Source organism: Rhinoraja longicauda, chromosome 1 (genome assembly GCF_053455715.1).
Source record: "Rhinoraja longicauda isolate Sanriku21f chromosome 1, sRhiLon1.1, whole genome shotgun sequence".
Lineage (NCBI taxonomy): Eukaryota > Metazoa > Chordata > Chondrichthyes > Rajiformes > Arhynchobatidae > Rhinoraja > Rhinoraja longicauda.
This window is the reverse complement of record NC_135953.1, coordinates 39,973,011-39,995,883: the sequence shown is the minus strand read 5'-3', so window position 1 is coordinate 39,995,883 and position 22,873 is coordinate 39,973,011. Positions and strand designations below refer to the sequence as shown.

The 22,873-nt window shown below is 41.7% G+C and overlaps 1 protein-coding gene across 1 annotated transcript; it reads right to left on the bottom strand.

The window, feature by feature from the left end:
* Window positions 1-851: 851 nt before the first annotated feature.
* On the bottom strand, window positions 852-22,335 carry spag8 (sperm associated antigen 8). Its single transcript, XM_078409921.1, has 6 exons — window positions 21,910-22,335; window positions 17,461-17,629; window positions 16,829-16,874; window positions 15,810-15,930; window positions 11,491-11,553; window positions 852-2,326 (listed from the first exon to the last, which is right to left on the bottom strand). Exons 1-6 carry the CDS (start codon window positions 22,234-22,236, stop codon window positions 2,240-2,242), a joined length of 813 nt encoding a protein of 270 aa, XP_078266047.1. The 5' UTR covers window positions 22,237-22,335; the 3' UTR covers window positions 852-2,239.
* Window positions 22,336-22,873: the final 538 nt, after the last annotated feature.

Genomic DNA, 22,873 nt, shown 5'->3' with positions numbered 1-22,873 from the left:
CCACTATAAAACATTTTCTTACTCTGCTCCCATTTCTCTTGATTATTTTGGTACATTGGCCTTCATCATTCAGGGTATTGACTGTAGAAGTTGGGATGTGTTATGTTATAGTTGTGCAATACATTGGTAAGGTCACCTTTTGAGTATTGTGTTCACTTTTTGTCACCCTGCTATAGGAAGGGTGTCATTAAGCTGGAAAGAGTGCAATGAAGATTTACATGGATATTCCCAAAACTCAAGGAAACGTTGGGCAGATGAGGACTTTATTCCATGGTGCACAGGAAGCCGAGGGGTTTACGGAGCACTATGTATACATAAATGTTTACAAAGTACTATGCTTACTTGGACTTGAAGTTTTGGACTTCTAATAGTTGCAGATCAATTTGGTAAAACTTTTATGTGCCAAATGGGAAATGTTGTACATTGAGGTCTCTCACCAAGTAAATCAGTATCAAATTGTTAACATAATTCAGATAAAAATCACATCAACCTGATTTAGCTACATTGCATTGTAATTGACTTTAATTCCAAAATAAACCTTAAAGAGTTCTTGAATTTCAATAATGCAGAGCTCAGTGCAAAAGTAAGGTCAGTCGCACTGACCTAAGCAACTATATTAATTTCAAAAAGCTGGAGTAACTCAGCAGGTCAGGCAGCATCTCGGGAGAGAAGGAATGGGTGACGTTTCGGGTCGAGACCCTTCTTCAGACAGTCTGAAGAAGGGTCTCGACCCGAAACGTCACCCATTCCTTCTCTCCCGAGATGCTGCCTGACCTGCTGAGTTACTCCAGCTTTTTGTGAATAAATCGATTTGTACCAGCATCTGCAGTTATTTTCTTATACTACTGGTTGCTCCACTGTGATTTCTCTTCGAGGTATGTCTACTTTGAAGAAGTTCTCCTCCTCTCTTCGACGAGAGTTTAGCAACATGCTCTCTCGCTGCTAAAGAGTCTGAAGAAGGGTCTCGACCCGAAACGTCACCCATTCCTTCTCTCCCGAGATGCTGCCTGACCTGCTGAGTTACTCCAGCTTTTTGTGAATAAATCAAAATATATTAATTTCAATTTCAATTCCTCATTATTAAATTTACAAAATCATGGAGTATATTCTAGCTAGTTGGCTGACCCTGTATTCGACTGCATAAATGAATTGCAACTCAAAGTGAAGCTTCCAGCCCAGAATTTAAAATAGAAACAGTCTGATTTACCTCACTGAACCAATGGGACCTGGTGAAAGCTCAAATTGCTTGCTTCATCAACCTCCTTTGAACTGACATAATGGTTCCAGCGAGTGTTATTCTCACTTGTCTGACCTCTTGTGCCAACAATATACCTCAAGCTGCCATGCTGATTTTACTGAGGATAGTGTTCACAAAATCAACTGGACCTGGTTGCTCTGCTCTCCAGCAGTTTGACATCATTGCATTTTTCTTATCGCCCCACCTAGTGGCTAGCTCCAATCTAATGCTGTTCTGGATGTACTTCAATATTATTGAAATAAATAAAACCTGAAAAATCCAATGGCAATTCACTCTCGCATCCCAAGGAGCATCCTTGTATTTCTCAGCATTATTGATTTCACCCCAATGCAAGAACTAGTTCCCTAGATCATCAGTTTTCAGAAAAAAATGCAAATCATAAGAACTACAGAAGCTGGGAAACCAAAACAACAGCAGAAAAACTGAAAGCAATCAATAGGTTGGGCAGCTTCTGTGAAAACAGAAAAAATGTATCAGATTGAAGACCTTTCGTCAGAACTGGGAATGAGAGAGTGTTTCTATCTTTTTTTAATTTCTATCATCAGTTTTCTGGTCTTTGTGTTCTAATACATTGTAGAGAACAGAATATTTCAAAATCATACAGCCAAAATTTAATAAAATGCAATACCAATCAGATAATATGAAAATTAATTGGCAGAAGATCATTAAGGTGATAGGGTATAATGTTCTAGCCAATATCTTTAATAGTTACAAACTACTGGCTGAAAGTATACTGTTCTGTAATTCACTGGGCAGACAGCATGAGATTCTTCAGTGCACGATACAAAAAGATATTTTCCCATCTCTTAATGTTATTTCTAATTTTATTTTTATTTATCTAATTTTTGGAAACTGATAATAAATGAATGATCCAAATTCTCCCTTAAATCAGTATGAAAGTTCTGAAGGATAACAAAGTAAAATACATGCAGTATATCCAACTTCTATAAATGATTCATTTCTATGGCTGGGATCCAGTTGTTAAGTATCCAATGCTTCCATTATTGGTTTAGTAAATGAGGTATTTTTTCTAAATGGAGTATCACCGGTCTTCATTTCAGTGAAACTCTGTTGGAGAGATAAAGAAAATAAAAACATTGTTATTAGTTTTATGACCAATATTTTCAGTATAGTAGATAGCACAATTCATATTATAATTTTGCTGTTAAAAGAGAACACCGTTAACGATGACCTCATGCAGTACAAGAAGACCCGCTATGATCTCCACAAAGCCATCAAGGAAGCCAATACACAATACCGGGACAAACTTGAATCCCAGGATAATCACTCAGATACACGGAGAATGTGGCAAGGTCTGAATAGATAACTGGCTGCAATGCCAGGTCAAGCAACATCATTGGTGATAGTGCGCCCCTACCCAATGAACTGAATGCTTTGTATAAGAAAATAACTGCAGTTGCTGGTACAAATCTAAGGTATTTATTCACAAAATGCTGGAGTAACTCAGCAGGTCAGACAGCATCTCGGGAGAGAAGGAATGGGTGACGTTTCGGGTCGAGACCCTTCTTCAGACCGAAGAAGGGTCTTGAGATGCTGCCTGACCTGCTGAGTTACTCCAGCATTTTGTGAAGAAATACCTTGAATGCTTTGTATGCTCGCCTGGAGCAGAAGGCCAACAGGGCAGTGACACCTGGCCCTTCAGACTCAAGTGCGACTCTCCCCAGGGTGACTGCAGCAAGGTTTAGATCAGCCTTCCTGAGGGTAAACCAATGAAAAGAAATTAGACCAGACGGAGGACCTGGCCGTGTCCTTAGTAGCTGCGCGGATCAGCTAACGGAAGTATTTGCGCTCATCTTTAATATCTCCCTACCCGTTTTGAAGTACCCACCTGCTTCAAGAAGACCACCAACATCCTAATGCCGAAGAAAAGCAAGACCTCATGCCTAAATGACTACCATCCGTCCTTGACCTTCACTATCATGAAATGTTTTGAGAGGCTAGTTATGGAATGTATTAAATCCATTCTACCCAGCGGCCTTGACCCGCTGCCTACCACCACAACAGGTCCATCGCCCTAGCCCTGCACTCATCCCTAGCACACCTCGAGAAGAAAGACACCTACGTCAGACTCCTATACGTAGATTACACCTCTGCCTTTAATACCATTATACCATCCTAGATTATCACCAATCATGCCGAACGGAGTCAGCACTCATCTCTGCAATTGGATCCTTGACTTCCTGACCAACAGACCCCAATCAGTGAGGATAGGAAACAAACCATCCTCCACGATATCCTCAATACTGGTGCTCCGCAAGGATCCGTTCTAAGCCCCCTTCTTTACTCCTTGTACACCCACAACTGCGCAGCCATGTACAAATCTAATTCAATTTTCAAATTCGCAGATGATACCACCATTATGGGCCGAATATCAAATATTGATGAGACGGAGTACAGGAAGGAGATCGAGAACCTTGTGTCCTGGTGTCGAGACAACAACCTTACTCTCAACATCAGAAAGACAAAGGAGATAGTGATCGACTTCAGAAAGCATAGCCCAGTTTGCATTGATGGTGCCGAAGTACAGATGATCGAAAACTTCAAATTCCTCCGAGTCAATATCACCACCAATTTTTCTTGGACCACCCATATTGAAGCCACAACTAAGAAAGCGCACCAACGCCTCACCTTTCTTAGAAGGTTTAGGAAGTTTGGCATGTCCCCTACAACACTCACCAAGTTCTACAGATGCACCATAGAAGGCATTTTATCAGGATGCATCACAGCTTGGTTTGGGAACAGCTCCATCCAGGACCGTAAGAAATTGCAGTGAATTGTGGATTCACAGGCCATCACATAAACCAACCTCCCTTCTATTGATACCATTTATGCCTCCCGCTGCCTCGGCAAGGCCAGCAGCATAATCAAGGACGAGTCACACCCTGGCCACTTCCTCTTCTCCCCTCTCCATCAGGCAAAAGGTATAGAAGTGTGAAAACGCATGTCACCAGATTCAGGGACAGTTTCTTCCCAGCTGTTATCAGGTAACTGAATCATCCTACCACAACCAGAGAGCAGTGCTGAACTACTATCTACCTCTTTGATGTCCCTCGGACTATCCTTGATTGAACTTTGCTGGCTTTACCTTGCATAAACGTTCTTCCTTTATCATGTATCTATACACTGTAAATGGATTGATTGTAATGATGTATTGTCTTTCTGCTGACTGGTTAGCATGCAACAAAAAGCTTTTCACTGTACCTCTCGGTACACGTAACAATAAACTAAACTGAAACTGATTATCAAAGGGTGATCACCGTAACTTAAATTTTGTGATTCTTCTGCAAAATTATTGTGTTAATTGCTTTAACATGAACAGCAGTTTAACTGAGGATAGTTTTATTGGAAGAAAAGACACAAATGCTGGAGTCACTCAGTGAGTTAGGCAACGTTTCCGGAGAACATGAATAGGTGACATTTAGGTTGTGACATTTCTTCAGGCTGAGGTGGGAGAGGTAGGGCAGGAAGAAGACTGTTGAGTGATCGGTGGATACAGATGTTAGAGGATTTTGCTAGGCAGATGGACAAAGACCAGTGATGAAAAGTGTGAGGTAAGGTTAGAAGTGGTGCAAATTATGAAGCCAGAGAAAAGTATATAGGTGGAAGGGGAGAGGAAAGGGGTGAGGTGGGTGTGATTCCAGGTGGGGCATAAGGAAGATAAGGGGAAGGAAGGTAAAAGAAGGGTGTGTTGTTTGTAGGTTAATTACCTAAAATTGCAGAAATCAATGTTCATACCATTAGCTTGTAAGCTACCCAGGCAGAATTTGAGGTACATCAGTCACACCTACCCATCCCCACACACTTCTGCCTTCCGAGGAAGCCACTCCATCACAACTCCTTGGTTCATTCATCCCTTCCCACACAAACCACCTCTTCCCCAGGTATAACACCTGCCCCCCTACCTCCTCCCTCACATCCATCCAAAGATCCCAGCAGCCTATCCAGGTGAGAGATGTTCATGTGCACCTACTCTGACCTCATCTACTACATTTAGTGTTCCTGATTTGGACTCCTTTACATTGACGAGGCCAAGCATAGACTCGGCGACTGTTTCACCAAACACATGTTCAGCCAAGGCATGCTGGATCTCCCGGTTGCTAACCATTTTAACTCCCCTTCCCACTCCCATACTGACCTTTCTGTCCTGGGCCTCCTCCATTGCCAGAGTGAGGCCACACACAAACTGGAGGAACAGCACATATTCCGCTTGGGTAGCTTGCAGTCTTACAGTATAAACATTGAATTCTCAAATTTTAGATAACTTACTTACAAACAACCCACAGCTATCTTGACTACACTCCTTCCCACCATGTTTCCAGTAAAAACTATCCCGTACTCCCAATTCCTCCATCTATGCCACATCTGCGTCCAGGATGAGGTGTTTCATACTAGGGCATCAGAGATTTCCTCATTCTTTAGGAAACGAGGGTTCCCCTCTTCCATTATAGATGAGGCTCTCACTAGGGTCTCCTTTATATCCCACAGCTCCGCTCTTGCTCCCCCTCTCCCCATTCGTAACAAGGATAGAGTCCTCCTTGTCCTCAACTTCCACCCCATCAGCCGTTGTATACAACAAATTATCCTCCAACATTTCCGTCGCCTCCAACGGGACCCCACTACTGGCCACATCTTCCCATCTCCACCTCTTTCTGCTTTCTGCAGAGACCGTTCCCTCCATAACTCCCTGGTCCACTCGACCCTTCCCACCCAAACCACCCCCTCCCCAGGTACTTTCCCCTGCAACCACAGGAGATGCAACACCAGTCCCTTTACCTCCCCCCTCGACTCCATCCAAGGACCTAAACAGTCTTTCCAGGTGAGGCAGGTTCACCTGCACCTCCTCCAACCTCATCAATTGTATCCGCTGTTCCATATGTCAACATCTCTACATCGGCGAGATCAAACACAGGCTTTCGCTCAACACCTTCACTCAGTCCGTCTTAACCAACCTGGTGGCTCAGCACTTCAACTCCCCCTACCACTCCCAGTCTGACCTTTCTGTCATGGGCCTCCTCCATTGTCATAGTGAGGCCCAGCACAAATTGGATGAACAGCATCTCATATTTCGCTTGGGCAGTTTACACCCCAGCGGTATGAACATTGACCTCTAACTTCGGATAGTACCTCTGTCCCTCTCCCCCTTCCCAGTTCTCCCACTGTTTTCCTGTCTCCTACTACATCCTGTTTTTGTCCCACCCCCTCCCCTGACATCAATCTGAAGAAGGGTCTCAACCCGAAACGTCACCCATTCCATCTCTCCTGAGATGCTGCCTGACCCGCTGAGTTACTCCAGCATTTTGTGTCTACCTTCGATTTGAACCAGCATCTGCAGTTATTTTCTTACACCCCTTTTTTTTATTGCTACCCTCTCGCTTCCCTGAGCTGCACCTGGACTTGCACCTTGTTCTCCCCTACCCATCCCCTTCCACCTCTACTCCTTCCTCTGGCTTCACAATTTGGACCTCTTATCTTTATCTTACACTTTTTGTCTTTTCAATTTCTGGTCTTCGTCCAACCATCTACTTATCAAACCCCACATCCCCCATCTGTATTCACCCAATAGGCTTCGTCCTGTCCCATCTCTCTTCCAACTCTGTCCCATCTCTCTTCCAACTCTCTCCCAGCCCCCCTCTCTACCTACATCAGTCATTCGACATCAATCAGAGTCTCCAACCCAACACGAGATGCTGCCTGACTCACCGAGCTACTCCAACACATTGTGTCTTTTTTTGTAAACCAGCATTTGCAGTTCTTGTATCTCATTATTTTATTGGAGAGTCTTTATATTGACATTTTCTAATCCATTTACTAACTGCTGGCAAAATGAAAAATTGCCAATGCTGAAAATCTACAATAGAAACAAAAATGTTGGAAATACTCGGCAGCTCAGGCGACATCTGTGTGAAGAGAACACTTGTGGCAAATTGCTAATGCAATCATTAAAAGAAAGGTCAATCTGTTTTAGTCTTATAATTCCAGAGTGATGAAGGCCATTTCTACTATTAATTAGTCACTCATACACATATCAGGTTATGCCATAGCATAATCAAATCTTACAAGTTACATCAGCAGTGCTGTCAGGGCCCAACAGACATATTAAAAAAGAGATCAAAATAATACATCATGAAGCATGTGCAGGGACAGAAATAATTTGGATTATATAGGCACACCAAAGATGAAAAAAAGAAAATTCTGTTTACTCAGTGGGGCTTCTCTCTTACTTTGGATGCCTTGTTTGTATATGTACTGTTTAAAACTTTCAATACATTAACATTACAGTATAATTTTGCAGGATCCAATTAACCAACTGTTACCCCACAGGCAAAATGCTTTATGGGGCCAACAATTACAATGGGCACTACACCACACTGTAATTAAGGCTAAAAGACACAATTGAAGTTGCATTTGTTTTTAAAATGATTCTTCCTCCCTGAGCCCAATCGATAAAACCAATTATACATAATCTACCTTGACATCTTCAATATTATTAATTCAGTATAATATTGAAATGTATACTTCCAGCACCATAGATGTTTCTGAAATATTCTAGAAAGTCTGTCTCATTTCTTCCAAACTAAAAATATCATATCATATCATATACATACAGCCGGAAACAGGCCTATTCGGCCCACCATGTCCGTGCCGCCCAGCGATCCCCGCACATTAACACTATCCTACACCCACTAGGGACAATTTTTACATTTACCCAGCCAATTAACCTACATACCTGTACGTCTTTGGAGTGTGGGAGGAAACCGAAGATCTCGGAGAAAACCCACGCAGGTCACGGGGAGAACGTACAAACTCCTTACAGTGCAGCACCCGTAGTCAGGATCGAACCTGAGTCTCCGGCGCTGCATTCGCTGTAAAGCAGCAACTCTACCGCTGCGCTACCGTGCCGGCTATTCTGTTCGAGATCCAAAGGGCAACTTTAAATGTCTTTAAATCACGTAAAGTTCTTGCACGTTTTCTTAAAATCCAAGCATATTAAAGGGTATTTCGAGTATTATGTTCATTTTAGGACACCCTGTTATAGGAAAAATGTTGTTAAGCTGGAAAGGGTGCAGAGTAGATGTACAAGGATGGTGCCAGGGCTGAGGGCCTGAGCTAAAGGGATAGCGAGCAGGCTAGTACTTTGTTCCTTGGAGTACAGGAAGATAAGGAGTGATAGAGGTAGGTAAGAGAGGATTAGGTAGGCTAAATGCATAGAGACTTTTTCCGAGAGCAGGGGAATCAAGAACAAGAGGAAATAGGTTTAAGGTGAGGGTGGAAAGATTTAACAGGAACCTGAAGGGCAATCTTTTATACAAAGGGTGGTAATTGAAACAATAGAATGAAAGTTCAGGTAATTCCAGTCAAAAATCTATACTTAGTGAATTTTCTGAATGGAAATTTAGGACTGATAAAATGTTTATTTATAATTATCTATTTATCAAAGGTGATCAATAACAATGATAGAGCTTTGCATTACTATTAAGTGTATGTATCTTTGTGTATGTGTGCTTCTTATATCAGAAAGTTATCACCATTCATTGGATGTAGAAGTCATTTTTATTACAGTAAATTATTATAATGGCAAATTAAAAATAAAAATTATAAATAATAAATTATTATGTGCTACTATCACAACTTTTAAGAAACGTTTAGACAGGTACATGGATAGGATAGGTTTAGAGGGAAATGGCCAAACGCAGGCAGGTGGGATTAATGTAGTGTAGTGGCATTTGGTCGGTATGGCAAGTTGGGCCAATGGGCCTGTTTCCACGCTGTATGAGTAATGGCACTGAAGCTGAACTTAATCTTGATTTTATTTTTATAGCCTAGCCTTTCAACCTGTGGAACATCGCTGTTTCTCATTTTCTTCTCCATGTTGATAATCCAAATTCTTTCTGTGTCCATGCACATGGAACCATATCAGCTGTTATATGGGTAATATGTATTAATTTTACCTCCCAAAGAATTATATCAAAACATTGCTGATTCTGACTTCTTTGAATTTTGATCTTTAATGATCAGTCTTCCACAAATTAAAAAAGAACTCAGAATTGCTCTTACTTCTTGATTATTTTTAACAGATATTGTGACCCTCAAACTTGATTTTATTTTCATTTCACAGCCTTGCTTTTTAACCAGTGAAACGTTACTTTTTTTCATTTTCCTCTCCTTGTACTACTTTTCTTTCCCACTTTCCTTACAATAATCATAACATGTGCTGTCATTATAATCATTTATTACAATAAAAATGACCTATATGCAATGAATGGTGACAATTTTCTGATATGATAAGCACATATACAAAGATACATACAATTAATATTAATGCAAAGATCTATCATTGTTATTGATCACCTATGATAAATAGATAATCACAAAGAAACGTTTCATCAGTCCTAAATTTCCATTCAGAAAATTCACTGTATAGATTTTCTGACTGGAATTACGTGAACTTTCATTCTATTGTTTTAATTGTCACAGAACTATCCACTTTTCCTTTGGAATAACAGAAATCTGCTAGGACTATCGTATTACTACAACTAGTTGAATTACTGATTAAATGTACCTATCATGCTGAAGATAGACACAAAAAGCTGGAGTAACTCAACGGGACAGGCAGCATCTTTGGAGAGAAGGAATGGGTGATGCTTTGGGTCGAGACCCTTCTGTCCTTAATGGTATAATTTTAATTTTTGTTCTTGTTGATGTTACTTTCCTCCTTGAAATTTAATTACTAATTAAGATGTCACAACAAAAATACCACTGTCAACCTAGATTAACAAAATTATAAAACATTTGTATCTCACACCTACATTTTCATGGTTTTAACCATGTAAACAATATATATTGTAAGCAACATATATTTCTTAATTTAGTTGTTTGTCCTTAAGTATCTTGCATAACTATGCCACCTAATATTCAATCTCAATTTTTTACTGATTATTACTGATAGAACTTTCCTTGAATGAATAAAGTAACTTTTTAGTCTACAAATAATTTGTTTTCTGATGCACAGTAAAACACCAGGATTGCAAGACTGAAATATGTTACTTATTCATAAATCTGCAACATAGTTAGATTGAGAAAGTTAAACTCAAGATATGGTTGTTGAAATAACCTTCTGAGCCTGGCCATTTTTCCATTACTGTTCCAGCAAGCATCAAGCAGCTGTCAGTGCTGGCCTCCTCCTCATACCCCCCTGCCTCGTAAATCCACTGCTGTCACTGAGGCTTGTAATTATACACAGCTCCTTTTCAGATGGGAGCACATATACTTAACCACACAGGGTTCCAGATTGAGACAGAGAGTCCAGTGTGAGCAAATATTCTGAATTAACGTGAATACTCAGGCTAACCTATCCCACCTGAACCTGTGTAATCCAACAAAAAAGTTTTCCCCAGCATTTTTACAGATGCAAAGCCATGTGAGTGGATCTGCAATCAGTTCATAAATGGTTAAGGGCAAGATTTTGCAAATTATACAATTTCAGCTTTTTATAATTTATCGGCCAAAGCATGCACACATTTGCAGAGTTGTGGAAGTAGCCCAGTCCATTACACAGACCAGACTTCCCACCATTGACTCCATCTACACCCCACGCTGTCTCAAAAAAGCAGCCAACATAATCAAAGACTTGTCCTAACCTAGTCATTCCTTATTCTCCCTGCTCCCATCCAGCAGAAAATACAGAAACTTTAAACCATGCACTACCAGACTCAGGAACAGCTTCTTCCACTACATTATCAAGCTTCTGAATGGTTCTTCCATAAGCTAGGATACTGGTCGATGCACCATTGAGAACTTTGGACTTTGTGTAAGGAACTGATGCACTACTCTACTGGGAACTATATTCTACACTCTGCATCTTCTCCTTTGCTGTATCAAATCTATTTGAGTTTGAACTGAATGTATCTATGTGTGATATATTTGATCTGCTTGGATAGCAGGCAACATACTATGCTTTTACTGCACCTCGTAACATGTTACAATAATAAACCCTAAACAAGGCATTTTTAAATCAACGAATTGCAAAATCAAAATTTTCACTCAATCACTATATTTGTAATTGAATACAGAATTCAGAACAGTATATTGTAAACTTTTGTGTTTAATTCTCTTCAAGTCATATTGTAGGTATGATTGTAAAAGCAATGTTCAGAATCCTATATCCCATCTTCACCGTTTGCTCAACTTCTTGAAAAATGTCTTGTACTCACCGGTACTTGCTTAACATTGTCCGACCAGATTGTGATAGGTTGGTCCGTTTTATAATCATGACGCTGTAAATTACAGTTCATACGTAAATATAAAATAAAACAGGCCAAAGTAATATATGATTAACATAAATTAACCATATAGGATAAATTATACGTTTATAGCTAATACAATGAAAAAATGAATAAACTATTGTTAAAAATTAACACAAAATGATAAATTAACTCAGGCAGTATCCCTGGAGTCATACAGTATGGAAACAAGCCCTCCCGCTCAACTTGTGAGCCAATTATGCTAGTCCCACCTGCCCACATTCCTCCAAGTCTTTCATATCCATGTACCTATCCAAATGTATTTTAAATGTTACCAAGTGGACCTGTTGGGCCCAAACCTCTCCTGCATTGGTGCAGCACCCTCTCCCCCCCTCCACCCTTTCCCCTTCCCTCTCCCCTTCCCTCTCCCCCTCCCCCTTCCCCTCCCCCCCACTCCATCCCCTCAACCCCCTTTATCCTCCCTCCTCCCCTTCCCTCCCTCCCCCCTCCCTCCACCCTCCCTCCCTCCCCCTTCCCTCCCTAGGAGATAGATTTAAACTTTAAAATGTGAATAACTAAAAATATTTCAATGAAACTTCTTCCATTAGCACCAAAGGGAAGACGGTGAGTAAGGAGGGCCTAAAATTGTTGCTCTATCGTGTACCGTTTTGGCTGTAGTTAAGGAACAAACAAACAAGAGTTTTAGTATATAGATTATAGTACCTGCTCATTCCATATACCCAACACCCTCTGTGTGAACCCTGCACCTTGCCAACAGCCTGTCTGTCCTTTCCTTCTTTGTGTTTTAATAGTATGTGTTAAATGTATGTTTTTAATGTTCTTTAGCTTGTTTTAGTTGGGGGGGTTGGGGGAAACTTTTTCTAATCTCTTACCTCGATGGAGATGCGATTTTTTTCCGTATCGTATCTCCGTCCGCACTGCGGCCTAACATCGAGGAGTTGGCAGCCTTTGCTGGAGACCGACCTTTGAGAGTTCCTTCGCGCGTGCCTATGGGACTTTAACATCGCGGAGCCCGCGATCCCTTTGCCAAGGATTGACCTTGGAGCTCCAACCATGGGTGCTTGTGGACTTTAACATCACGGAGCCCATGGTCTCTGGTTAGAGACTGACTTTGGGAACTCCAAGCCGCAGGAGTTTCGACTGCTCCGACGTGGGAGTTTTGATCGCCCCGACCTGGGGGTTTCAACTGCCAGCTGCGGGAGCTTTGATCGTTCCAACGGATGGTTCGACTGCCCCGACCGCGGGAGAATAAAGAGGAAGAAGTTTGGACTTTTTTGCCTTCAATCACAGTGAAGAATGTGAGGAATCCGCTGTGGTGGATGTTTATGTTAACTTTTTTGTAGTTGTGTGTCTTGTTGCTTTTTTTTCTCCGTATGGCTGTATGGTAATTCGCATATCACTGTACCTTAATTGGTACAGGTGACAATAAAAGAACTTTGACCTTTGAAATAGTTGCTCCTCAGGGTGAGAGGGAAATCTTTTTCCTCTCACCTTAAACCTATGTCCTCTGGTTCTTAATTCCCCTGCCCTGCCCTGACTGTGCATTCACCCCATCTATTCCCCTCATGATCTTATACATTTTTATAAGATCACCCCTCAGCATCCTGTGCTCCAAAGCATATACTCCTAGCCTGCCCAATCTCTACCAACCAACACTTCTGGCAGCCATTCCAGGCACTCACTATCCTCTGTGTAAAAACAAAACTGCCCAGCATCTCCTTCATGCTTTGCTACCTTCACCTTAAAGTGATGCCCTCCAGTAATTGATTTTTTCCATCCTGGGGAAAACGCTCTGACTATCTACCCCATCTATGTCTCTCATAATCTTATATGCTTCTCTCAGGCCTCCTGCAACCTCCAGAGAAAACAATCCAAGTCTGTCGAACATCTACCAGAAGCTAATACCCCCTAATCCGGGCATCATTCTGTTAGGCCTTCTCTGCACCCTTTCCAAAGCCTCCCCACCTTTCCTGTAATGGGACAATCAGAATTGCATGGAACACACTAAATGCAACCTCACCAAAATCCTATAAAGCTGCATCATGACTTCCTGACTCTTAAACTCAATGCCTCAACCTATGAAAGCAAGCCTACCATATGCCTTCTTAACAGTTATATCTACTTGTGTTGCCACTTGCAGTGGGTTATAGATTTGGACCCAAACATCTCTCTGTACATCAACGCTATTATAAGTCATGCATTAATTTATATTCTCTCATTACATTTGACCTCCCAACACCTCACATTTGTTTGGATACATCCTCATCTGCCATTTCTCCTCCTATTTTTGCAGCTGATCTATATCCCGCTGTATACATTGACTGCCCTCTTCACAGTCCGCGACTGTGCTACCTTCATCTTAAAGTGATGCCCTCCAGTAATTGATTTTTCCATCTTGGGGAAAACGCTCTGACTGTCTACCCTATCTATGCCTCTCATAATCTTATCTACTTCTATCACATCGCCCACAACCTCCAGAGAAAACAATCCAAGTCTGTTGAATGTCTGCCAGTAGCTAATACCTTGATGTAATCTGCAAACTTACTATATATAGTAAATTTTTTGTGTGTTCCTGCGGAACTCCACTGGCCACAGACTTCCAGCCTGAATATTGTCGTTCCACCAACTCTGTCTTCTATCAGTAAGCCAGTTCTGAATTCATACAACCAAGTCACTGTTACTCTATTAACCATCTGGATCAGCCTACCGTGTGGGACCTTATCAAATGCCTTACTAAAATCCATGTAGAAAACATCCACCGTTCTACCCTTGTCAATCAACTTCATCATCTCCGCAAAAAACTTGATCGTTAGTAAGATACGACCTATTTGTACAAAGCCAATGTACCTTATTAACTGATTTGCTTCCAAATAAGAGCTAATCCTATCCTGAAGAATCCTCTCCAATAGCTTCCCTTCTACTGACATTAGACTCAATCACCAAGAATCTCTCAACTTTCATTCTTAAATAAAGGAACAACATTAGCTACTTTCCAGTCCTCTGGGGCCTTGCCTTTGGCTCCTGCAATCTCCTCTCTTGCCACTCTCAATAACCTGGGTATTTATCTGCTTAATCTCAAACTGGCCTTGCATATTTGTTATCTCCTCGTGGTCCTCCATGTCCTTCTCCTTGGTGAAAACAGATGCAAAATACTTGTTTAGTACTTCGCCGACATCCCAACTCCCAAGCACAAATTCCTTTCTTAATCCTTTAGCAGTCCTACCTTCTCCCTGGTCACCCTCCTGTTTTTAATATAGGTATAAAAAGCTTTTGTATTTTTGATCACCTTCCTTTTTCTTTTTGACCAAATTTACAATCTCTTCGGTCATTCAAGGTTCCTTTACTTTGCCATCCTTATCTCTCCTCCTCATTGGAACATGCCAGTTCAACTGATCTTGGAACGATTTTTACGCGTTTGATGCAGACTGGGATCACCTGTTGGGTCCCCCTTCGTTCTTGGCAGCCCCCGAGAGTTGAAGCACATCTAGGTTTCCCAAAATGTGCCTGCGGGACAGGTCGGTAGACGTTTTTTTATAGACCGTCAATTTTCTATAGACCTCCTCTTGTAATACCATGGAGTTATTTTATTTTTAATTGTGTTATGGACAAACTTGTTGCTGTTGTGACTATGTGACTCTGATACTGCTGAATGTAAGATTTAATTGCACTTTCACTTCAGTGTACTTGCACAGATGACAATAATCTCAATTTGACCTTTCAAAAATCAATTAGAAAACACAAACATATCTGCTTTCTTTTGATGTAAACCCAATCTGTGTACAAATACATCAATTTATCAGTACTCAGGACCTTCATGTGCATAGCAGTAACTATTCCATTTAGACACATTTTTGGGATGATCAAGGGCATGTTCAACATATAAATCTTGAAAATGAAAGATAAGGAAAAAATGTCACGATTTTTCCATTGCTGTTTTTTTCCAGTCAGGTTTCAATATACTTGCAAAGTGTAATTGTTTTTTTTAAAAATAAGCACTTTTTCAAGAATTTTTAATTCTAAGCACCTAATACATTAATTGCTGGAAGATATTTATCAAAGTTATTTATCGCGTATTAACGTTTCTTTCATTATTTTACTCCTGTCTACACTTTGAGAAATGCTCACATGTGCTTTTTAAAAAGTGCTGCAGCAAATAGCTAGACCGTTCTGCCTTTTCCATGTTTGGATGGCTGGATTTTCTTCAGTTTATTTGTACCAACTATTGAGGCATGAACTTAAATAATCAATGTCTTATGTTCAGATCTTACCATAACAGGAGGAGGTGGAACAGACTTAAAGCCTTCCATTTTGAAGTCCTGTCCTGTTACAGACAGCGATTCCATCGGTTTAATCTCGTAGAGTGCCTCATGTTCATCATATACTTTCTTGCTGAAATATGAACAAAGGTACAAGAACATAATGTTGGCAATGGACCTGCTTAGTGATGTATCAATTATAATGTCTACCATCATCACTGAAAGGAAGACAAAAAATAATTATAGCAAGGCTGCCTGGGTCTTCCATTCTACATCAAATTTTCAGATGCCACGTATGGTTCGCACATGGCAACAGCAGCCAGATGAAACAGAATAGCTGGATTGAGGTCTGTCTGTAAAAGTCAAGTCCCATAATAAGCTGAGGAAATGTCATTCAATTAAACCATCTAGAGTATGGCAGGCCAGTTATTTGTGTCAAGGAAGCAATATATCAAAGGGGGTTGAAACAGATGTGTATTATGGCTAAGATTTCTATGCTAGTTTTGAGAAAGCAACTTTATACATCTATAGAACATGGTGTTACAGTAGTCAAAACCAAACCAAATCAAATGTTATTTGAACCAACACAAATGAGGTTTTCAAATGTCACCCTTCCAATTAATTTCAGAAATTTATAATATGTAGCCAAGTAGACAATGGGCTAGAATTAGAAACAAGGCCAATAGTGAATGTTACACCAGTAAAGCATAAGCAACTTTTGAAATCAACTTGATCAACATAGAATAAATCATTAGAATTCAAAAGGGGAATATTGTTTTACATTTATAATAGTTGTCCAAAAAGGAATGTTATTACCATTTTGGCAAGGGAGAAATAAGATGTGCCAGAAGTCAAACTTGAGAATAGGTTAATATAACAACAGTTTAGAACTGAAAACAATCAGTATGAATATTGTCAGATGTTTCCAGTTACCGTACAGCTGGAAAGATCTTTTGGAATGAAATAGATTGCATTATGTTTGATAAATTGATATTTTCCCTCCCGCTCAATGCCCAACCCTTTATATTTACCATATCTTGTGACGCAAGTACTTTTCAATAAGTTCTTTCTTAATTCCTAGATGAAAAAAATTATGTATTTAAAACAACTATACATAGCTAGCAAGTTAATGTTAACCATTTATACAATATCCATATCAACAACAGTATATCATAATATACATTTTGCAGTTTGATTTAATTACCAATAGACTAAAATTTATCTAGGCGCAAATTCACACAGGTCAGAAAAATAGAGTCAGATGCAGCAAGGGGAGACAGTTAGATCTTTTATTTAATGCATTGGTTGGGCTACCGGCAAAAGTTGCCTCAATAAGCAATCAGGTTGGATTTAAAGAACAGTTTGAAGAACATGATATGAAGAGATGATGGGATTGAGAAATATAAAAAGGACTGGGCCTGGTACTTTTAATTGTCTTCCTATCCCTTAAAAACCTACACATCTTTGTTCATTATTTACCAAAAAACATTTTAGTTCTTTTCTTTGGATATAAAAAATGCAGCAAATAAAGTTAAATGATAATTGGATTCTTAAATTCTAATTTAATAACCCTGCCGAATCTTGTACATAACAACCACCTAGTAGGTTTGAAAAGCAGTGTATGCCATTAAAACCAATTCCCCTCATTTCAACTCATAATTACCTCTTTCCCGTTCTTCTGGTCCCCTGGGAGGAGTGTAATATTCTCTGTACGTACTTATGTCTGACATTTTTGCCCAGTGATCAATACTAAGTAGACCTTTATGCCCATTCTTGAAAGCTACAGCATTTGTAACTTTCGCGTCCCGCTGATCTATAGGAGCTGACATTCGCTGGAATAAGAGTTGAAAGAAAAAAAAATTAAAGATAATGTTTAATACACATAATGAAAAATGAAGTTTACAGAAACAAAGAGTTTTTTTTTTTAACTTAAAACATAGAACAGTTCAACACAGACGCAGGCCCTTCAACCCACTATGCCTGTGCCAACCGTGCTGCTAAATAAACTAATCCCATCTCAGTCATACAGCACGGAAAAAGGTCCTTCGCCCCAACTTGACTAGGCCAACCAATATGCCCATCTGAGCTAGTCCCAATTGCCTGTTTTTGACCTATTTCCCTCTCAACCTTTCCTATCCATGTACCTTTCCAAGTGTCTTTTAAATGCCTCTGACTCATACCATATACCACCAACCTTTGAGTGCAAAATATTGCCCGCTCAGGTTCCTATTACATATTTCCCTTCTCACTTTAAACCTATGTCCCCAGGTTCTTGATTCCCCTTCAATGGACAAAAGACTCTCTGCATTCACCCATCTATTCCCCTCATGATTTTATACACCTATGTAAGATCACCCCTCATCCTCTTGTGAGCCCTATACCTGCATGTGATCCATATCGCCCCATTCCCTGCCTGTCTAAATGCTTCTTCAATGTTGCAATCATATCACTTCTACCACCTCCCCTGATAGCATGTTAGAGAAACCTACCACTCTCTGTGTAAAAGACTTGGTAAACCTCTTTAAAACGCTCGCCCTCTCACAAGGCCAAGCGCCCTTGTATTTGATATTTCCACCCTGGGGAAAAACACTGATCAGCTACCCTATCTATGTCTTTCATAATTTTATACATTTCCAACCGGTCAACCGTCAGCCTCTCTGCTTCAGAGAAAACAATCCAAATCCAAACAAACCACTCCTTATATACGTATTACACTTTAATCCACGCAACGTCCTCACGAAACTGCAATCGAGAAGCACAAAAATGTCATATCCTTGATGCCTTCTGCGTTATCAAAAATGTCATCAACCAGGCCAGCTTGCAGAACTATCTGCTGCATTACCATCAATCTATCAACACTAGCGAACCCAATCACTCATGCACTATTATGCCACCGTGACAAATGTCAATCGCTCCATCCCTCCTCTGCTCGTTGGAAATCTGACCACCTGGCTATGCTCTTTCTTGCTTAGAAAGGATCCTGGTGTAACTAGTCAGAAACCTTTCTAAAGTGCATCTGTACAAGTTTGTTTGAGTATTCATGTGGAATCACTTTAAACTTAAAAACAAACGTAAAAGCATTTTCTTTGTGATTATAAATATGTTCCAGGCCCAGGACATGTCATCTGAGATATTAATGCACAGGAATTAGAAGCTGCCAATGTCTCCACCACCGACACACACCAATGAAAATTGGCAACACAAGAGACTGCAGTTGTGGGAATCTTGAGCAAAAATCTTGAGCAAATTGCTGCACAAACTCAGCAGGTCAAGCATAATGTGCACAGGAAAATGGACGGACACGTTTCAGATCGGGGTGGAGTAGAGGGGACGAAACCCAAAGTTGGTTAGCATGGAGCTAGACTAGCAAGTGATAGGTGGATACTGATAAGGTGGGGGTTGATTGGTGATTAGGTTGATTGGTGGAAACAGTGATAAAGGCAAGAGGTAGAGAGGAGACACAAGGGCATCAGGTAAGGAAAGAAGAAGAGCAAAATCTCGACTTGGAGGGAGGGTATGGTTGAAAGTGAATAATGGGAAGAACCGAGGAGAGAAAAGAGAACTAGGGCACGGGGATGGGAGTATAAGGAGGGAAAAAGAGCAGGATGATGGGAGAAATGTGTGTGCACCAGGCAGGCCTGTGGTTTGGTGAGGGTGATAGAAGAATGGTGATGGTGGTGGTGGTGGTGGTGGTGGTGGTGGTGGGGGGTTAGTGGGTACAATGAGAAATTGGAGAATTCAATTTTCTTACCATTGGATTATAAGTTATCCAAGCAAGATTTGAGGTGCTATTCTTCCAGTTTACATGTGGCCTCACTCTCCAGATGTTTCAAAGTGCTTTACTAAGGTTCAATAAATTACACTGTAATAATGACTAAACAACCTGTTCGTTGAAGCAATTGAGCGATGGATAAATATTGGCCAGGACAATTTTTCTTTAAAAAATTACATTAGGATATTTTATAATGAATGAAACTACAGATCATGCACAACAAAAAACGTTTAACCGTGTTGCATTCATTAAAAGATAGACACAAAATGCTGGAGTAACTCAGCAGGACAGGCAGCATCTCTGGAGAGAAGGAATGGGTGACGTTTCGGGACGAGACCATTCTTCAGACCTTTCCTTCAATAGCATTCATTCAATTCAGGAAGCGAGATGGAGTACATGCTCCAGTCTATATCAATGGTGCTGAAGTGGAAATAGTCGAGAGCTTCAAATTGCTGATGTGAATATAACCGACAATTTGTCCTGGTCAAAACAAATTGGTACTACAGCCAAACACATACCAATGCTTCTCAGACATTTATGGAAATTCAGCTTATCTCCAATGACTTACCAATTTCTACAGATGCACCATAGAAAGCATCTAGACTGGATGCATCGCAGCTTAGTATGGCAACTGCTCTTACTGAAGACCACAAGAAATTGCAATGGCAAATGCAGCCCAGACCATCACACAAACCAGCCTCCTCCCCACTGATTCCATCTATTGTTCACACTGCTCTCTCCCGTTGGGCAGAAGATACAACAATTTGAAAGCATGTACCACCAGATCCAACTACAACTTCTTCCCCACTGTTATCAGACTCTTGAACAGATCTCTCATAAGCTTGGGATAAATTGCCTGATCTTCCAATCTACCTTGTTGCAGTTCTTGCACTTTTTCTCTGTACTTTCTCTGTGGCCATATTCGGTTCACTTCTACTTTAGCACTACCTGATGGTTGGTTGTATGACTGGCCTGGATAATCCATAATACAAAGTTTTTCATTGCATCTCAGTACACATGTCAATAATAAACCAACATCAACATCCCACTGTCACATCAGACTGGATTGATGAGCTTAAGAGTCTGATGTGGACTGGAACAGAAAAACCTCTGAATCAGACTATGTTACAAAGTAAATTTGCCACTACACTTGGCCAATATGACACCAGCTCCAGAAAAAAAACCTCCCATTGACATTATGAAAAGGATGTTGTTGATAAATCAAGAGTGTTTTGTTGTCATATGTCTCAGATAGAACAATGAAATTCTTACTTACAAATTGGCACAGTTCTGGAACTTAGTGGAACACGTTATTTCTAAATGTGACCTGAGCACATCTAGAATCTCTCAGTGTGCAGATATAGAGAACACTTATCTTTAACAACATAGAAGTTGACCTTAGGCCCACTGCCCATATTAGCTCTTAGCAGAGCAATCCCATCAGTCCCAATCCCATCATTTTTTTCTCCCCAATAGCTTACAGCTTATTCCCTCTCAGATGCCCATCATCCCCCATTTTATTCTTTTGTCACTTTTGTCACTTGGGAGTTTAGCACTATAGGTTGGAAGAAGGGTCTCAACTATCCATGTTCTCCAGAGATACTGCCTGACCTGCTGAATTACTCCAGCATTGTGTATCCTTTTGTATACTAGGGGGTTATCTTCGGATGCTACTTAGCTCTCTGGGATACGAGTGAAACCAGGGTATATGCAGACAATGACAGAACATGCAAACACCATTCAGACAGCACCTGAGATCATGTACAAACACAGAATGGCCCACTGTGCTCATTGTTGACAAAGACCTCTGTGGCATTGGGATGGGGATCCAAGTAAACTGCTAACGTTAATGATATTGAACGTTAGCAGTTTACTTGGATCCCCATCCCAATGCCACAGAGGTCTTCTTTGTCAACAATGAGCACAGTGGGCCATTCTGTGGGCCATTCCATTAGTATACATGTCCTCAATCCCCCTACTGTGAAAGGTCTGTCTGTCGGCCATGCTTTTTGTAAGACTCACATACATGTTATAGTTACTGGAAAATAACCAGTTTCCATGATATTTAGGCAGATATCCATCGTCTCAATAAATAAGCACCGGAAACTGGTGGTGCTACAAAACCAAAGTGTTGCAGATGCTGGAAATCTGAAATGTAAGAAAAACACAGAAACTGCTAGAAATACTCAGACAGGCAAATAGTAGAACCATGCCAATGAACTGGGATGGTGGTTGTGGGTGAGGGCAATAAACGGTGAAATAAGTTGTTTTAATTGCTGACTGTAAAACAAAGGTTTGGGTAACTAACTGCACGTCAGCTCCTTTCTCAAGGTTCAGTACCTCTTCCAGCCAGTTCCCAAGCAGGCATTTGTTTTTAATAATGCGATCCTTGTTGCTCTCCGGTGCAGTGTCAGCCCTGGCCTCCGTCGGGACTTGCTCGTCGCCATCCTCCTTGCAAACACAGACCTCCTGCTCAGGCAGCGGCTCCGGCTCCGGCTGCGGCTGCGGCTGCTTTCCTGTCTCTTCGACCTCACACTTGCCCCGCTCTCCCGCTCCGCCAGAGCCAGTCCTACTACCGCCGGCCGTTTCTCCTTCGCCGCGGCGGACGCCATTCCACAGAGGAGCCAACCTGTTGGTCAGCCTCTCGTCGCACACCACCTGCTCCATTGGCCGTCACCGGAGAGCTGCGGCCAAGCCAGGCCCGGCGCCTCCCTCGGCACTGGAGAGTAAACGGCGCGGTACCATGGCAACCGTCAATGCAGCAGGGAGCGACGGGCCCGACGTGACCAAGGTGACCACGGTAAGCGCGGAGCAACCCACGCCAGGCTGTAATAACCCACCCTGGCCTTCAACCCTCACCTGCACCGTGCCCACCACCCTGGCCTTCAACCCTCACCTGCACCGTGCCCACCACCCTGGCCTTCAACCCTCACCTGCACCGTGCCCACCACCCTGGCCTTCAACCCCCACCTGCACCGTGCCCACCACCCTGGCCTTCAACCCTCACCTGCACCGTGCCCACCACCCTGGCCTTCAACCCCCACCTGCACCGTGCCCACCACCCTGGCCTTCAACCCTCACCTGCACCGTGCCCACCACCCTGGCCTTCAACCCCCACCTGCACCGTGCCCACCACCCTGGCCTTCAACCCTCACCTGCACCGTGCCCACCACCCTGGCCTTCAACCCTCACCTGCACCGTGCCCACCACCCTGGCCTTCAACCCTCACCTGCACCGTGCCCACCACCCTGGCCTTCAACCCCCACCTGTACCGTGCCCACCCCGAGGACGGTGCTCCCATAAA

Bases quoted from the DNA above. Each gene is read 5' to 3' on its own strand.
- spag8 (XM_078409921.1), bottom strand. From the start codon at position 22,236: ATGGAGCAGGTGGTGTGCGACGAGAGGCTGACCAACAGGTTGGCTCCT. The intron at 17,630-21,909 runs GTACTGAACCTT...CTCTTATTCCAG, and splicing joins TTGGGAACTGGCTGGAAGAG to CGAATGTCAGCTCCTATAGA. The intron at 2,327-11,490 runs GTGAGTACAAGA...TCTCTCCAACAG, and splicing joins ACAATGTTAAGCAAGTACCG to AGTTTCACTGAAATGAAGAC.